The sequence below is a fragment of the Mercenaria mercenaria genome, chromosome 14, assembly GCF_021730395.1.
Source record: "Mercenaria mercenaria strain notata chromosome 14, MADL_Memer_1, whole genome shotgun sequence".
NCBI lineage: Eukaryota > Metazoa > Mollusca > Bivalvia > Venerida > Veneridae > Mercenaria > Mercenaria mercenaria.
The window spans coordinates 68,040,476-68,057,843 of record NC_069374.1 but is presented as its reverse complement, the minus strand read 5'-3'; the positions used below and the strand labels follow the sequence as shown (position 1 = coordinate 68,057,843).

The 17,368-nt window shown below is 36.2% G+C and overlaps 1 protein-coding gene across 2 annotated transcripts in view; it reads left to right on the top strand.

The window, feature by feature from the left end:
- The window catches only part of LOC123527745 (DNA ligase 3-like), a 54,400-nt gene that overhangs the window by 3,912 nt on the left and 33,120 nt on the right, over nucleotides 1-17,368 (top strand). For both annotated transcript variants that reach the window (XM_053523793.1, XM_053523792.1), the window contains exons 2-13: nucleotides 1,294-1,777; nucleotides 3,007-3,166; nucleotides 4,070-4,195; nucleotides 4,809-4,973; nucleotides 5,284-5,390; nucleotides 6,305-6,436; nucleotides 7,047-7,126; nucleotides 8,019-8,096; nucleotides 8,595-8,760; nucleotides 9,849-10,004; nucleotides 10,854-10,985; nucleotides 11,692-11,771. In XM_053523793.1, the coding sequence (XP_053379768.1) occupies nucleotides 1,325-1,777; nucleotides 3,007-3,166; nucleotides 4,070-4,195; nucleotides 4,809-4,973; nucleotides 5,284-5,390; nucleotides 6,305-6,436; nucleotides 7,047-7,126; nucleotides 8,019-8,096; nucleotides 8,595-8,760; nucleotides 9,849-10,004; nucleotides 10,854-10,985; nucleotides 11,692-11,771 (1,835 nt within the window). In that variant the 5' untranslated portion in view covers nucleotides 1,294-1,324. The remainder of the gene's footprint in view (nucleotides 1-1,293; nucleotides 1,778-3,006; nucleotides 3,167-4,069; nucleotides 4,196-4,808; nucleotides 4,974-5,283; nucleotides 5,391-6,304; nucleotides 6,437-7,046; nucleotides 7,127-8,018; nucleotides 8,097-8,594; nucleotides 8,761-9,848; nucleotides 10,005-10,853; nucleotides 10,986-11,691; nucleotides 11,772-17,368) is intronic.

The following is a 17,368-nucleotide window of genomic DNA, read 5'->3' as shown; positions in this document are numbered from 1 at the left end:
ACAGCTCTTGTTAAAGAAAATTACACTCTCTCCCGAAGACATTTTACCCCCCCACTCCCCCTCCACATCCCGGTTGCCTCAAAATACCCCCTCCCATTCCTCAAAAATCCCCCCTCCCCCATATAATATTATCCCTCAAAATACGCCTTCCTCTCCAATTGATTTGTAAAATCCCTTGGCATATTCTCTCCCAGGGTTTACTTTAACCTTACTACTTTGATTTTATACTATAGTAAAAAATTCAGGGAAGTTTGTTTAGATGTGGATTTTAAACTAATAATTGAAAAAATAACCATTATTACCTGAGCTATCATGACATTCATGCACACTAAATCAGCCCACATGTAATCAATATCTTAATGGCAAGGAGAGAAACCACACGTGAATTTCTATTAAAAGCTGTATGTTTTGAAAAGAATAGACATTTTCCTTCTGGTATACAGCAAAAAAACTACAAAATTTAATGGAATGCTACAAAAATTTATTAGCTATCCTGTATACCCTAAAAAAGAGTTATCTGCCCTTGAAAACCGCAGTTTTTGGGAAATGATGTTTTCAAGGGCAGATAACTCTTTTCCAATACTGGTGACGTATGATTTTTATTGCATATTTTTGTTTCTTAGATCATTGTCCTTCAGTATCCAAAGTTTGAAGAAATTCTATTATTGGGAAAAATTTTGCCCCAAATTCTAGCGTACAATCTTAATAACAAATATATTACAACTACATCTCCACTTCTACAGTTTTCAGTTTTCATTCAGTTCAAATGAAACTCAAAGTTATACATGATATGTTGACATGTACATGTTTGATTATTTTTTGGACACCTGCATTAAGCTACTTTTTAACCAACAACTGAAAACCCTGAACATTCTTACTACATGTACACATCCCATTAAATGACTTTCATTACACAGCTAGCAGGTAAAATTGCCAGCAAAAGTATCTATTAAAGGATTGTATATGGAACTTACCGCAGCCAACTAATTGCAATTGTAGACTAGCCTTTTCAACAGTCAAGCAGATAAACAGTTGCCACAGTAAAGGGACTGTGAGAAATGTTTGCCGTCTTAAAATGGATATTGAAACAATAGAAGTGTACCTCGGTACATAATGAGGACATTCAGGTCATTTTTTTCTGGAGTTTTGCCTCTGTTTTGGCTTCATAATATTCTATCAAGCATTTCCAGGGTTAAGTGCTATCAATGTTGACATTCTTGTTCTTGAAATAAAGATGAATAGCCTATTATAAATATAGATTTACATGTAATTAGTTAAATGTATTTTTTTCAGGTACAGAGCATATAAGCAGGCTAGACTTTGAATGAGCAAGTGGTTAACCAGTCTGCAGTCAATTACACGGACATATTTCAGGCATTTAGTTACACAACTTGCGAGAAACTCAGCGGATAATCTACGTTTAAAATTTTCTGTAGCTCAGCCGCAAAAATCATGCCTGTTCACTTCAACTAGACATGCCAACATTCCATGTTCACAAACATCTGCAGTCACTTGCATTGAAAGACAGACTTTAAATGTACATAAGTTTTCAACACCTTCTAGATTGCTTATACCTAATAAATTAACTTCTACAGACAGTATCAAGTGCACATGCACTTCAGCTCTAATAGTAGACGATAGGTATTTTACAATGACAGAAAACAGATATTTGACGGGTTATGCAAAACTTGGGACGTCAAGCTGTAAGAAATGTAAGCAGAAGATTGACAAAGGAGCGCTGAGGATAGCAAAACTGGTTTCAAACCCTTTCTCAGAGGTGAGTGCTTCTGATACCAATATGACTGCTGTTTCTCCTGTAATCATTGTAGAGTAAAACAACGATTGCACAAGGTCGCTTGAGGATTAGCAAAACCCTCCAGTTACCCAGTGTTTTGAGTGGTCCAACATAGAAAGAAAAATTGCCAGCAATCACAGGAATTGCTTGGGTATGCACGGGTAAAAAAAGCCCATGTGCTTGAGCTATTGATGCTCGTATGAGCAATGTTTCTCTGTAAATTAACTTTTAAAGTAACACATCTCTACATCAAGTACTTTTATATTAGTAGTTGAGAGAAAAAATATTGTTTTCCAGGAACTTTTATTCTAAAGAGATTTTATATACCCCAAAAAGAATTTTGGGAAAGATATTGGCCCCATTTCCTACATACATCACATATTGTTTATTTGCACTATTTATCAGCAACCGCTGGCTGGAATTAGTGAAAGCTTCGCTTAACTAAAAAAGAGATTTGCATATTTTCAGCTCATCAGTGTCATTATGTATTGTAGAGTTATGGCCCTTAAATGTTATTTTTGAATGAACTTTGAAATATTTCTCTTGTGTTATTAGTGGGACTACTACTCTTAACCAGAGGCAAACGTATTTGGCAACCAATCTTACATATGGGCCTCAACATATATACATGTACATGTGAAAGAATATATTAATACAAAAATATTAAAACATAATAAATTTACAATGAAATACATTTAACTAAATACATTTATTAATAACTAATTTAGTTTGTAAAATTAAATATTTATGTGATGGAAAATTTAAGATTTACATAAGGTTTTGCTGCCCACCAGAGTACCACCATGACAAGAACGAAGTTTTAAATGTTGACAAGGAGTTTGATTGGCGGATATTAAGTGGGATTTTATTCCATATGATAGGACCTGAGTAGGCCAGAGACTATATTAATTATAGCAAATTGTCTATGGCCAGCAGATGACCGCTGATGTGTTAGAGATTATAGGGCAAAGTTATTTTAAGTTATAATGGTTTCTAGACTTGATATTTCAGGGTGTACAGGTGGGGAGGGGTTTTTCAATCTGAAGGATTTTTTACTATTTCCAGGCTTAACTAATCTTTTTGTAATTTTGGATGCATGAGGTAAAAATAGCTCAGCACAGGTTGTACTATATATTAAGCAATTTTACAAATACAAGCAAAAATTGAGTGTTTAGGTAAAATTGTAATGAACTTCTAAGTTGTTTTTATAGGATTCTGGAGACATGAAACAGTGGTTCCATCCAGATTGTATTTTTGAGACATTTGTACGTGCACGAGCTACAACAAAGAAGATTGAAGATCCTGATGATTTGGAGGGATTTTCTGACCTCGAACAGGCAGACAAGGATACCATCTTGACACTGATCAAAGGTTTGTTTGATTACCATCAAACCTGTATTTTAAGGCCACACTTTAACCCTTAGCCTGCTAACTTTCTAAAATGGACTGGTCCATCATTCAGTTTAGGCAATACCATTTATTATTCGAAGGGGTGTTCACTGAAAATTTACAGACTGAATAGCAAACAGTGCATACCATGATCCTTGCAGGCTGATCTTGGTCTGCACTGGTCACAAAGGCAGAACGACTTGTCGCCAGCAGGCTAAAGGTTAATGAGGGTTTTTAACTTTTTACCCAAAGTTTAAAATGAATCTGCAAAAGTTTAAATTTGAAAGGTAGCTAGTGGTCTACTGTGTCATGTAGTTTCTGTCCACAGTAGATCTTTAGCACATGCTCTTTAGCACAGATTTGATAAGTTCATGTACATACATGTTGCAATAGTGTTTCCTGTAGTATGTCAAAAGAGGGGAAACCTAGGGGCTGTCATCACCAGTCTTGGTATGGATGTAGTTTTTAGATAGGACTAGTTGGTGATTTTGTGGATACAGACTTCTAGGAATCCATAAAATGAAAGAGGGAGACATTTGAATTCAAAATATTTGAAAGAAAATGAAAGAAGTATTTGAACTTTTTTTTATTTTTTTCTAAACTTCTGATTAATGCTTTATTAGACTCCCAGTAGTGTTATGCTGCCTTACATTTCTAGTGCAAAATAGATTCTCTTGAATTCCTCAGCCCAAGGTTATAAACGTGATATTGACGACCAGTTTCAAAACTCCGGAATCAACTTTGAGCACAGTCTGAAAATTGACCAATGGCAAGGTTGCATTCTGAGACTGGTCATCAATTTCAGTTTTATAACCTTGGCACCAGGTTTTATAATTGCTGTTGTATATTAGAACGTTTTCCACTTTCAGTGCATTTCTTTTTCAGGTTTTCTGGCAAAAGCTGGTTCACCTGGAAAAAAGAAAACTCCATCAAAGACTACACCTGCTAAGAATAAGCCAGCAACCAGCACTACACCTATAAAACAGGAACCAAAGCCAGGGCCCTCATCAGGTAAAATATGTAATTTCATCAGAGTGTCAGAAGTAATTTGATGTCCATCTCCATATTGGGAAGTTGTCAGTTACTTGCAGAGAATGGGTCGATACCTATACAGAATTTAGGAACACTGGTTTAGCTGACTGACCACCATTACCTAATTGAGATTCTGTTGAAAAATGGTATCTAACCAATCAAACAGTGTTTCAGTGATGAAATTGTATTTGTTGTTTTACAGGTAATTTCCATGTTGCTTAAATAATGACAGGTTTCTAAATTATTGTTATCAACACATGAAAAACTGACAAATAATATCTTGAAACGAGCTTGAAGTATGCAAATCTCTTTCATGATATGCAACATCTTAAAAAAAGCACACATAGCTTAACATTTTAATGACCGTTTGATACAATATATGTAAATATACAACTTTGAGAAGTACATGTACATTAAAATCTACCTTAAAGAACTTTTTCTACAAGGGAAAATCTCGTCTTGTCTTATGAAAACTCGCAGTCCATTTTTCCAACCAGTCTGGTGGAAAAAGGACACAGCTCTATCTAAATTTGCAGAGATTTATTATTATACTGTTACAGTAGTTGCCTTGTTACAAGTTATTTATTTCTAGAATCTGGATCAACAAGCAATGGTGCCGGTCCAGTGAGCACTTCGAGTGGCAAAGATGACTCCTTCAGGGAATTCCGTCGCCTTTGTGCTGATATTGCAGAAGAAAATAGCTACACTGGAAAAACAGCAATTGTCAAAAAGTTTATCATGAAAGGGTCAAGTGGAGGTCAGTGTTTAAAAGATATATGGGAAAAGTTGCCTGTGTTTAACATTCCGTTTCAAATGTGAAGACACAACATAAAATTTCTGAATTTTTAGCTTGCAGAATGTCTGTTGCTCAAACCATTTCCACAGTTATAAACAGATTCCAATAAAACTTAAGGCACATGTTTACATGCATGACCTTTCTGTTTCACTTCTGTTAAAGAGTTATGCCTCATTGAAGCAAAATGGGGTTGCAGGGCTATTTATCACATTTGAAGGGGTACTAATTACATTCAGTGATAGCTCTAGGATAATTCATTTACTGTTTTCAGATGGCTATGAAGGCAATCTATATTTACTGTTGAAGCTGCTGCTGCCTGGTGTTGTGAAAAGTGTGTACAACTTGAACAATAAGCAGCTGGTCAAGTTATTCAGTCAGGTATTTGTCAACTGTTATTCTTTGATTACCTTGGGAACCCTGTGGTCAACTGGCTAAAGTTACTGAGTTGAGTCACTTGTCCCACCTCATCGTACGTATGTATAGAAGCTAACCAACTGGCATGATTCGACCTAGGTGCCCTCTATGTGCCTTACGACTCGAGTCTTCCTTTACCATTTAAACTTGAAAGTTGCCATATGACCGAAATTGTGTCTATCAGTCATTATTTTGTAAATCTACACGCATCTGAGGGCAATTTATGTGTAAATCTACACTCATTTAAGGGCCATTTATGTGTAAAGCAACACTCAGTTAAGCCAGTTTTGAATAAATCTACACCCACAAGAGACATTTATGTGTAAACCTGCACTTAGTTAAAGATAGTTTTATGCCCAAATTTCATATTCGAAAATATAAATTATAACAATTACTTCACAGTATATATGTAAATATAAAATACACTTGTGTGTGTTTATAAAGAGTACTCCATGTTAGGTTTGAAATACTACACACTGATAAATGTACAAGATACACCGTATAAATATGTAAGTCAACTAAAAAAATGAAGATTTTTAACAAATGGCTGTTTTAGCATTGCTAGATATGCTGTTTAATTATTATATCCACATGATATTTACTGTCATTTTATATATTTAGCCAAGTTAAGTATATTTTTCGAGATTTCATTCAATATTATGTGTTATGTAGGCGTTTTACTTCACCATGCTTAAGAACCTGTAAAAGTCGTAAGGATGGCCTGTTTGCATAAAAAAAGTCAGTGTTCTTTGCTATGGATCTGTGTTCATTTATTGTTATTTCTATTGCAATGTATGCTGGACAATTTGACATGTATTTATTTACATAGTAAACACAGCAATGACCTATTTCTTGAATATTGATATATTATATTTCAGATTTTTCACACAAATCAGAAAGCTATGTTAGAAGATTTGGACCAAGGTGATGTTGCCGAGACTGTGAAGATTTTCTTTGAGCAAAGCAAAGTCCTTCCTCCTCAGAAAAAATGTAATTTTACAATACAAGAGGTATGTTTTATTTTTATTTTACATACATTTAACCTTCCTTTTACATTTACTTACATCTAGTCAAAAGATGTCGGTGACTTTTCATATAAGACATTTACAAGTTTCTTTCCAGTAAGTGTAAACGCTTATGTAATAAGGTTACAAGGCTATGTAAATTGTTCCTACACAAAGAATACTAATGCTAATGCAGGAAATTATTTTTCCATGCAGGCAGAATTTTTTTGTCATGCATTTAAGCTAAAGGATAACAATATTGTGCCACAAAAATAATGATAGAAGTGGTTTCATAATGGTGCAATGAAAAATCCTGGCTCCAGGCTTTGTGGCCAGTACAACAGACCTTAGATATTGTAAACATTACAATGCCATTTAGGAAAAGGCTTGGTTTATCAACATTATATTTTAGTCTTATTGATAACTCTTAATCAAGCTGTCAGTTTAATGAAGGGTTGCAATTGCTAAGTTGTAGCAAATGACTCAGCTAGCCATTGGCAGACTGATCCCAGAATTAATGGACTTATTTAGCATAAGTGTAATCAGAAAGCTTATTATCCAAATTTCTATTGATCATGTATTATGGTAGCAAATTCTTGCACCCTACTGTTCACAGGTGAACCATTATTTGGAGGACTTGACAAAGGTCACAAAGGAGGATGATCAGGAGAAAGTACTTGCAAAGATTGCTCAAAGGTACTCAGTCATTTACTCCCTATTTCTAAACTTATAAAACTGGGTTTGGAAACCAGTCACAGAGTACTGTACTGCCATTGGTCAGTTTTAAAATCACACCCAGATGTCACCAATCAGATCATACAGATACTAGAGTTGGAAGACTGGTTTCAGAAACCAGGTTAGCTACCTTGCACTGATTATTTTTGTGTGCTGGCATGTTATAAGTTTTTTTAAAAAGAAAAAAAAAAACAATAGCTAACTATATTAGTATGTATTAGAGAATCTTTTTGCTGTCTATATATTATAAGCATTCAATTACATGTCTCTGTATGTACATTGCTAGTCCATAGTTTGTACAGTTTTGACTGGTCTATAGTTCAACACAGGTGTGCCGGACCATAGTTAACACATGTATAAACAGCAATGAAGTTTATCTTCTGATTTCTTATGAAATGGCTTGCTTGTCAAAAGTTCGAACTATAGGCCTCCTTCCGTTGGACCTTATGCAAAAATAGTCTTGACTATTTACCAGGACGCCATTTACTGTAATAAGTGAATAATAATGCATTGATATACAAGACTTATTTTATAAACTGCCAGTCTCTAGTTAGAGCTACTGTATCTGCCCAGTGTATGTTAAACACATGTCACTAATGCAGACTATTATATAATACAGATATATAACATGAAAAATCCTGTATTTGCAGTATTATTCATAAGGTGTAAATATATATCGGAAACAAGTACCTCATGACAATTCCTGATTTTACAATATTATTCTTGAGGTATAAATGTATAGGAAAAATAAGTCCCAAGTAAAAATTTCTGACTTTACAGAATTATACAAGAGGTAAACAGTAGTAGTTTAAATACATGCAGAATGGTTGACAAAGTCATGTTGTTATTGTAGGTGTACAGGCAATGACTTGAAGATGGTGATCAGACTGATCAAACATGATCTCAGGATTAATGCAGGGGCTAAACATATGTGAGTATGAACTATAGAAGAATGAAAACAGGAATTCCTAGTGGCAGAATGCCTGTTTTTGTTATACATGTATATATAAGATTGTGGATTTGTTTCTTTTCTAAATCCAGACATAATTCTCAGTTCCAGAACTAGTGGTCTCAGTACTGTAAATAGACCACTGTTCTAATTTAGGGCTTTGTTGCTGTAATATAACAGCCATTATCATTTGGAAAATGACCAAGATGTTTTACACAGCAGTTTTATCAGTAGCAGGTTTATAATGATAATGCATCTGTTCAAAAAATCACAGAACACTTTTTTGTTATTCCTTCAATTTAGGCATTGTTAGCAGAACATTGAATCATCAGTGGAATATGTGGACAAATTCTGTTCTATTAATTACCAATATCCAACCTACTACACTTTATATAAGTGATCTTAACCTCAACACCTGTTCCTCCACTGTTCTGTTTCTTTCTCTATGGCTTTTATGTTTCCTTAATGTTTCTTTTTCAGACTGGATGCCCTTGACCCCAATGCATATGCAGCATTCCAGGCATCACGTGACCTTCGAGATGTTGTGGAGAGAGTGATAGAGAACAGAGAAAGTGGGGATAAACCTGGTCTTGGCAAGAAATTGTCTGTCAGGGCCTCTTTAATGACTCCAGTGTTACCCATGTTGGTATGTGTTATATAATTCTATTCATCTCTAAGGACCTCAGTGAGCAGATGGTTAGGGGAGCTTACTCTTAGTCATTTTCTGCTTGCTGCAAGGCAGGATGAAGTCTCTTTATGTGAGGACTAACAGTAAAAAGTAGGCTCTCTGTGCTTGTACTGGAAATAGTGTAATATCCCTGTGCAAGGCATATGCTCTCTGTGATGTTACAATAGAAGATATTATGTTTAAAATCATTCTCCACCACTGATTGATGTTGAGAAGTTGGCAGTTATTTGTGGACAAACAAGTTGGTACCTGAGCAGAATACAGGAAGACTGGTTAGGTTAACTGTTTGCTGTTACATAACAGAAATACAGTTGAAAAGTGGCATTAAATTAAAATCAAACATTTTCAACATTGATATCTGCTTGTTATTTTCATGTGTTTCTGACTTAACCTATATACTCTTGGATGTCAGGTGTACAGTCATGTAATAAACAATGACATGTATACTGGTACTGATGATAAACCCGAACAGAAAATGAGGTTTTTTACCTGTAACTTTTTTATTTCTGCAATTTGTAATCAATGGTTGGTATCAAAATAAAGCTTAACATTTGCTGGAAACTTTACATAATTCAAATTTATATTTAGTTAGCAAACTCACACGAAGTGAGGCCCTGAAAGGGATTAGTAAAATGGGGACTGTAAGCAGGTTGACTGATGATAAATTCGAACACTTTGTCATTTACAAAATTTTCTTTGTAGTATTATATTGAAACTTTCCCCAAAAAGCTGCAACAGTCATTCCTGATCAAGTAATGAAAAGTGACCCAATGTCAGGCCTTCATGTGGCGACAGTGAGCATGCACAAAAAACACCTTCTTCCCCAGTAATTTTGGCTAACTATTTTTTATACAGATAAATGTAAGTCATTTATTTATTCAGAATATTTACCAATTTTGTTTTTATTTACACCAGTTGGTATTGTAAATGGAAACTATTAGATGGTGTATTCAATTTTATAAATAACCGATTGCAATCAAAAATTTCCAAGGTGGTCGACTTTATCATCTGTCCGGGTTTATCATCAGTACCAGTATATATTTCAGGCAGAAGCATGTAGATCAGTGGGCTATGCCATGAAGAAATGTCCCAATGGTTTCTATGCTGAGATCAAGTATGATGGCGAGAGAGTGCAGCTACACAAGAAAGGATCCCACTTTCAGTATTTCAGTAGAAGTCTGAAACCTGTACTGCCACATAAGGTAAAACTTGATAATTTTTCAAATGTTACAACATTTTCTCTTTCATAGGTAATGGATGTCTGTAAATTCAGGTATTTCATCTTTTTGAACATAAAGTGACAGGAAAATGTACTTGTTTGTTTTGGATGTAATTTCATGACTTGACTCACCCATGAAATATCCACGTAAATTAGTCCTCCAAAATTACTAATGATTTCAGAGTGAATGCCTTTTGCTAATCTTCTCATAATTATTGAGTATAGACTGTGTCTGAAGTTGCTACTTTAAAACAACCATGTATTTCATACCCAGATAGATATTTCTAAACACTGATTTAATTAACTTATACTTACAGTTTTGGTGTCTCCTTCTTTCACATTGTTTTCATTTATCCAGTGTTGCATATTTTAAGAATTATAGATCTTTAAATGACAAACTATTAATGATGGCTGTTGCAAAAGGAAATGTTAAAATGACATGTCTTGAGGCATGCATTCCATGAGTTAAGTCCACTAAGATATAATAATGATGACTTAACGTATGTAAAAAGTTAAAGCCAACAGACGCGATGACATGACCTATGTAAACAATTATAGTCATGACAATGTCATGTATGTAAACAGTTGCAGCCAGTAGACATGATGACATGACTTACGTAAACAGTCATAGCCAATAGAATGTTGTGACCTCTGGTATCTTCCGCCTTTACTCATTAGCCATGTGAGTTCATTAGAAATTGTAAACACAGTGATCATACAGGTTCCATTGTTCTGAATGCAGAAGCAGTTTATATTTAATATCATTGATATATTTATTGCATTATAAACCAATAGCCAGAACAATTTGATTTACCCGACATATATTTTATAGGTATCACATTTCAAGGAATATATTCCGAAAGCTTTCCCTACTGGAGATGATCTGATCCTGGATGCTGAAGTCCTTCTTATTGACACCAATACAGGAACACCTCTGCCATTTGGTACACTTGGTAAACATAAGGTAGGTCAAAGAGCACAAAGTAAGTCAAAGAGCACAAAGTGAGTCAAAGAACATCAAAATAAGTCGATGACAATAAAGTAAGCCAAAGAGGATTTGTCAACGTTCAAAAGTATAGTCCCATAGAGCTTTCTCAAATATACAAACAGGAATAAATAATTATGAAAATGTTGCTGTAAAGGTTGAAATGCCACAGATAAAATCATTCTATCATATTTTTGGCACTACCAGCTTCATTTACTTGAAAGCCAGGGGACTGTTAAAAGTTTGTTCAAACCATCAGTAGTTTGAGCGAACAATGTTTTCACTAATGCCGTCAAGGTTGTGTTTTGTTGGGATGTAGAATTCTTGCATGTGAGGAAGCCATTCAGCTGGCTTTTGGAAGATAATAGGTTGTACCCAGGTGCCCATCCGTGCCAGCAGCAGTGCAGCATAGGAGGATGGGCACTTGGGGTCTTCCTCTATCGTTAAAATGTGGAAAATCAATCTATGACCTGTAATTGTGTTTATGTAATGTTAACCAACTCATCCCACACACACCTTAAGAAATACATATTCACCCTTTCATTAGTTGTGATAAATGAAGTCAATGGTTAACCATATTTAAAATATCCCTAAATGAAATTTTATTGGATTCAGTATGAATAAAGAATCAATTATGACAGTTATTTATAACTATGACTGTATATTTGTGCTAATTTTCATTCAGAAAGAACAGTTCAAGGATGCCAATGTGTGTTTGTTTGTATTTGACTGTCTTCATCTGAATGGAGAAAACATCATGGACAAGTAAGTTTTAGTAGAAACCCAAGAATGGGTATGTTAGCCATATGATGATTGCTGAATAGTTGTTACATGTAGAAATATAGTTTAATTATGTCTCCCCCAGGAGACATATTGTTTTTGCCCTGTCCGTCCGTCCGTCCGTACGTCACACTTCATTTCCGAGCAATAACTGGAGAACCATTTGACCTAGAACCTTCAAACTTCATAGGGTTGTAGGGCTGCTGGAGTAGACGACCCCTATTGTTTTTGGGGTCACTCCGTCAAAGGTCAAGGTCACAGGGGCCTGAACATTGAAAACCATTTCCAATCAATAGCTAGAGAACCACCTGACCCAGAATGTTGAAACTTGATAGGATGATTGGTCATAAAGAGTAGATGACCCTTATTGATTATGGGATCACTCCGTCAAAGGTCAAGGTCACAGGGGCCTGAACATTGAAAACCATTTCTGATCAATAACTAGAGAACCACTTGACCCAGAATGTTGAAACTTCATAGGATGATTGTACATGCAAAGTAGATAACCCCTGTCGATTTTGGGGTCACTCCATTAAAGGTCAAGGTCACAGGGGCCTGAACATTGAAAACAATTTCCGGTCAGTAACTTGAGAACCACTTGACCCAGAATGTTGAAACTTAATAGGATGATTGGTCATAAAGAGTAGATGACCCCTAACGATTTTGGGGTCACTCTGTGAAAGGTCAAGGTCACAGGGGCCCGCACATTGAAATCCATTTCCGGTCAGTAACTTGAGAACCACTTGACCCAGAATGATGAAACTTCGTAGGATGATTGGTCATGCAGAGTAGATGAACCCTAACGATTTTAGGGTCACTCTGTTAAAGGTCAAGGCCACAGGGGCCTGAACATGGAAAACCATTTCCAATCAATAACTTGAGAACCTCTCAACCCAGAATGTTGAAACTTCATAGGATGATTGTTCATGCAGAGTAAATGACCCTTTAAAGGTCAAGGTCACAGGGGCCTGAACATTGATAACCAGTTCCGATCAATAACTTGAAAACCACTTGACCCAGAATGTTGAAAGTTCATAGGATGATTGAACATGCAGAGTAGATGACCCCTATTGATTTTGGGGTCAGTCTATTAAAGGTCAAGGTCACAGTGGCCTGTTCATGTAAAATCATTTTTTGGAAATTACTTGAGAACCATTTGACCTACAATGTTGAAACTTAATAGGATGATTGGACATGCAGAGTACACCCCTATTTATTTTGAGGTCACTTGATCAAAGGTCAGGGTCACAGGAGCCTGAACAGTGACTTGAGAACCACTAGGCCACAAGTGTTGAAATTTAGCGGGATGACTGGACATGCCAAGTAGATGATCCCTATTGCAACCAACCATCAGTGTCTCTTTGACTTTCGCTCCTGACCCCTATTGACTTCTTGCCTATAGGACTTTGCATTGGGGGAGACATGCGCTTTTTAGCTCACCTGTCACAAAGTGACAAGGTGAGCTTTTGTGATCGCGCGGTGTCCGTCGTCCATCCGTCCGTGCCTCCGTGCGTGCGTGCGTCCGTAAACTTTTGCTTGTGACCACTCTAGAGGTCACATTTTTCATGGGATCTTTATGAAAGTTGGTCTGAATGTTCATCTTGATGATATCTAGGTCAAGTTCGAAACTGGGTCACGTGCCGTCAAAAACTAGGTCAGTAGGTCTAAAAATAGAAAAACGTTGTGACCTCTCTAGAGGCCATATATTTCACAAGATCTTCATGAAACTTGGTCAGAATGTTCACCTTGATGATATCTAGGTCTAGTTCGAAACTGGGTCATTTGCTGTCAAAAACTAGGTCAGTAGGTCTAAAAATAGAAAAACCTTGTGACCTCTCTAGAGGCCATATATTTCACAACATCTTCATGAAAATTGGTCAGAATGTTCACCTTGATAATATCTAGGTCAAGTTCGAAACTGGGTCACCTGCCTTCAAAAACTAGGTCAGTAGGTCAAATAATAGAAAAACCTTGTGACCTCTCTAGAGGCCATATTTTTCATGGGATCTGTATGAAAATTGGTCTGAATGTTCATCTTGATGATATCTAGGTCAAGTTCGAAACTGGGTCATGTGCGGTCAAAAACTACGTGCCATCAAAAACTAGGTCAGTAGGTCTAAAAATAGAAAAACCTTGTGACCTCTCTAGAGGCCATATATTTCACAAGATCTTCATGAAAATTGGTCAGAATGTTCACCTTGATAATATCTAGGTCAAGTTCGAAACTGGGTCACCTGCCTTCAAAAACTAGGTCAGTAGGTCAAATAATAGAAAAACCTTGTGACCTCCCTAGAGGCCATATTTTTCATGGGATCTGTATGAAAATTGGTCTGAATGTTCATCTTGATGATATCTAGGTCAAGTTCGAAACTGGGTCATGTGCGGTCAAAAACTAGGTCAGTAGGTCTAAAAATAGAAAAACTTTGTGACCTCTCTAGAGGCCATATATTTCATGAGATCTTCATGAAAATTGGTCAGAATGTTCACCTTGATGATATCTAGGTCAAGTTCGAAAGTGGGTCACGTGCGGTCAAAAACTAGGTCAGTAGGTCAAATAATAGAAAAATCTTGTGACCTCTCTAGAGGCCATATTTTTCATGGGATCTGTATGAAAATTGGCCTGATTGTTCATCTTGATGATATCTAGGTCAAATTTGAAAGTGGGTCACGTGCCATCAGAAACTAGGTCAGTAGGTCAAATAATAGAAAAACCTTGTGACCTTTATAAAGGCCATATTTTTCATGGGATCTGTATGAAAATTGGTCTGAATGTTCATCTTGATGATATCTAGGTCAAGTTCAAAACAGGGTCATGTGCGGTCAAAAACTAGGTCATTAGGTCTAAAAATAGAAAAACCTTGTGACCTCTCTAGAGACCATACTTGTGAATGGATCTCCATAAAAATTGGTCAGAATGTTCACCTTGATGATATCTAGGTCAAGTTTGAAACTGGGTCACGTGCCCTAAAAACCTAGGTCAGTAGGTCAAATAATAAAAAAACCTTGTGACCTCTCTAGAGGCCATACTTTTCATGGGATCTGTATGAAAGTTGGTCTGAATGTTCATCTTGATGATATCTAGGTCAAGTTTAAAACTGGGTCAACTGCAGTCAAAAACTAGGTCATTAGGTCTAAAATTATTAAAATCTTTTGACCTCTCTAGAGACCATATTTTTCAATGGATCTTCATGGAAATTGGTCAGAATTTTTATCTTGATAATATCTAGGTCAAATTCAAAACTGGGTCACATGAGCTCAAAAACTAGGTCACTATGTCAAATAATAGAAAAAACGACGTCATACTCAAAACTGGGTCATGTGGAAAGAGGTGAGCGATTCAGGACCATCATGGTCCTCTTGTTTACAAAAGCATTTTCTAGTTTACGGTGTGATAATCAGTGCAAATATGAAGTCATGTATTTTGGCCAAATTATGCCCTCTTATGGACTTAGTAAATCCTGGTTAAAGTGTTGCGTGCAAGTTACTGTCTCCAAAACTAATGCAGATATTGAATTGAAACTTTACATGTTTCTTTGGGATTATAAAACTAGGTGATAGCATCAAGTCCCATAACTCTGATCTGCATTTTGGCCAAATTATGCCCCCTTTTGGACTTTGAAAAGCCCTGGTTAAAGTTTTGCATGCAAGTTACTATCTCCAAAACTAATGCAGATATTGAATTAAAACTTCACAGATGTCAACAGGGCTATAAATCTAGGTGATAGCATCAAGTCCCATTACTCTGACGTGCATTTTGGCCAAATTATGCCCCCTTTCGGACTTAGAAAATCCTGGTTCAAGTTTTGCATGCAAGTACATATAGCTATAACTTAAAGGCATATAGCTTTGAAACTTATTTTTAGCTCACCTGAGCAATGCTCAGGTGAGTTTTTCTGATCGCTCGATGTCCGGCGTCCGTCGTCTGTCGTCTGTCAACATTTAGCTTGTGTATGCGATAGAGGCTGTATTTTTCAATTAATCTTCATGAATATTGGTCAGAATTATAACCTTGATAAAATCTAGGCCGAGTTCGAAAATGGGTCATCTCGGGTCAAAAACTAGGTCTCTAGGGCAAATCAAAGAAAAACCTTGTGTATGCGATAGAGGCTGTATTTTTCAATTAATCTTCATGAATATTGGTCAGAATGATAACCTTGATGAAATCAAGGCCGAGTTCGAAAATGGGTCATCTCGGGTCAAAAACTAGGTCACTAGGTCAAATCAAAGAAAAACCTGGTGTATGCGATAGAGGCTGTATTTTTCAATTGATCTTCATGAATATTGGTCTGAATGATTGCCTTGATGAAATCTAGGCCGAGTTCGAAAATGGGTCATCTGGGGTCAAAAACTAGGTCACTAGGTCAAATCAAAGAAAAACCTTGTGTATGCAATGGAGGCGGTATTTTTCAATTGATCTTCATGACTTTTGGTCAGAATGATTACCTTTATGAAATCTAGGCCGAGTTCGAAAATGGGTCATCTGGGGTCAAAAAACTAGGTCACTAGGTCAAATCAAGGAAAAACCTTGTGTATGCGATAGAGGCTGTATTTTTCAATTGATCTTCATGAATTTTGGTCAGAATGATTATCTTGATGAAATTTAGACCAAGTTCGAAAATGGGTCATCTGGGATCAAAAACTAGGTCACTAGGTCAAATCAAAGAAAAACCTTGTGTATGCAATAGAGGCTGTATTTTTTAACTGATCTTCATGAAATTTAGCCAGAATGATTACCTTGATAAAATCTAGGCCGAGTTCGAAGATGGGTCATCTGGGGTCAAAAACTAGGTCACTAGGTCAAATCGAAGAAAAACATTGTGTAGGCAATAGAGGATGTATTTTTCAATTGATCTTCATGAAATTTGGTCAGAGTGTTTGCCTTGATGAAATCTAGGTCGAGTTTGAATATAGGTTATCTGAGGTCAAAAACTAGGTCACTAGGTCAAATTAAAGAAAAATTTTGTGTATGCGATAGAGACTGTTTTTTTCAATTATTTTTATGTAGAGACTGTTTTTTTTCAATTATTTTTATGAAATTTGGTCAGGATGATTGCCTTAATGAAATCTAGGTCGAATTTGAATATGGGTCATCTGAGGTCAAAAACTAGGTCACTTGGTCAAATCAAAGAAAAAACTTGTGTATGTGATAGAGGCTGTATTTTTCAATTGATCTTCATGAATTTTGGTCGGAATGATTACCTTGACAAAATCTAGGTCGAGTTAGAACATGGGTCATCTAGGGTCAAAAACTAGGTCATATCTAAGAAAATGCTTGTTTTATCGCAAGAGACCAATTTTTTGGTCCAATCTTAATGAAAATTGGTCAGAATATTTGTTTCCATGAAATCACTAGGTCAAACATGTTTTACACTGTTATGGTGTGTTTTTTAGGTGAGCGGCCTAGGGCCATCTTGGCCCTCTTGTTTCTTTTTCAAGGTTAATTTCCAACCTCACTGAGTTAAGTCCCATAACTTTGACTTATGCTTTTGGACTTAGAAAACCCTGGTGAAAGTTTTGTAGGGCTGGGTACCGCCTTGAAAAAAATACCGCGGTATACCACGGTTTTTCCCTAATTACCGCGG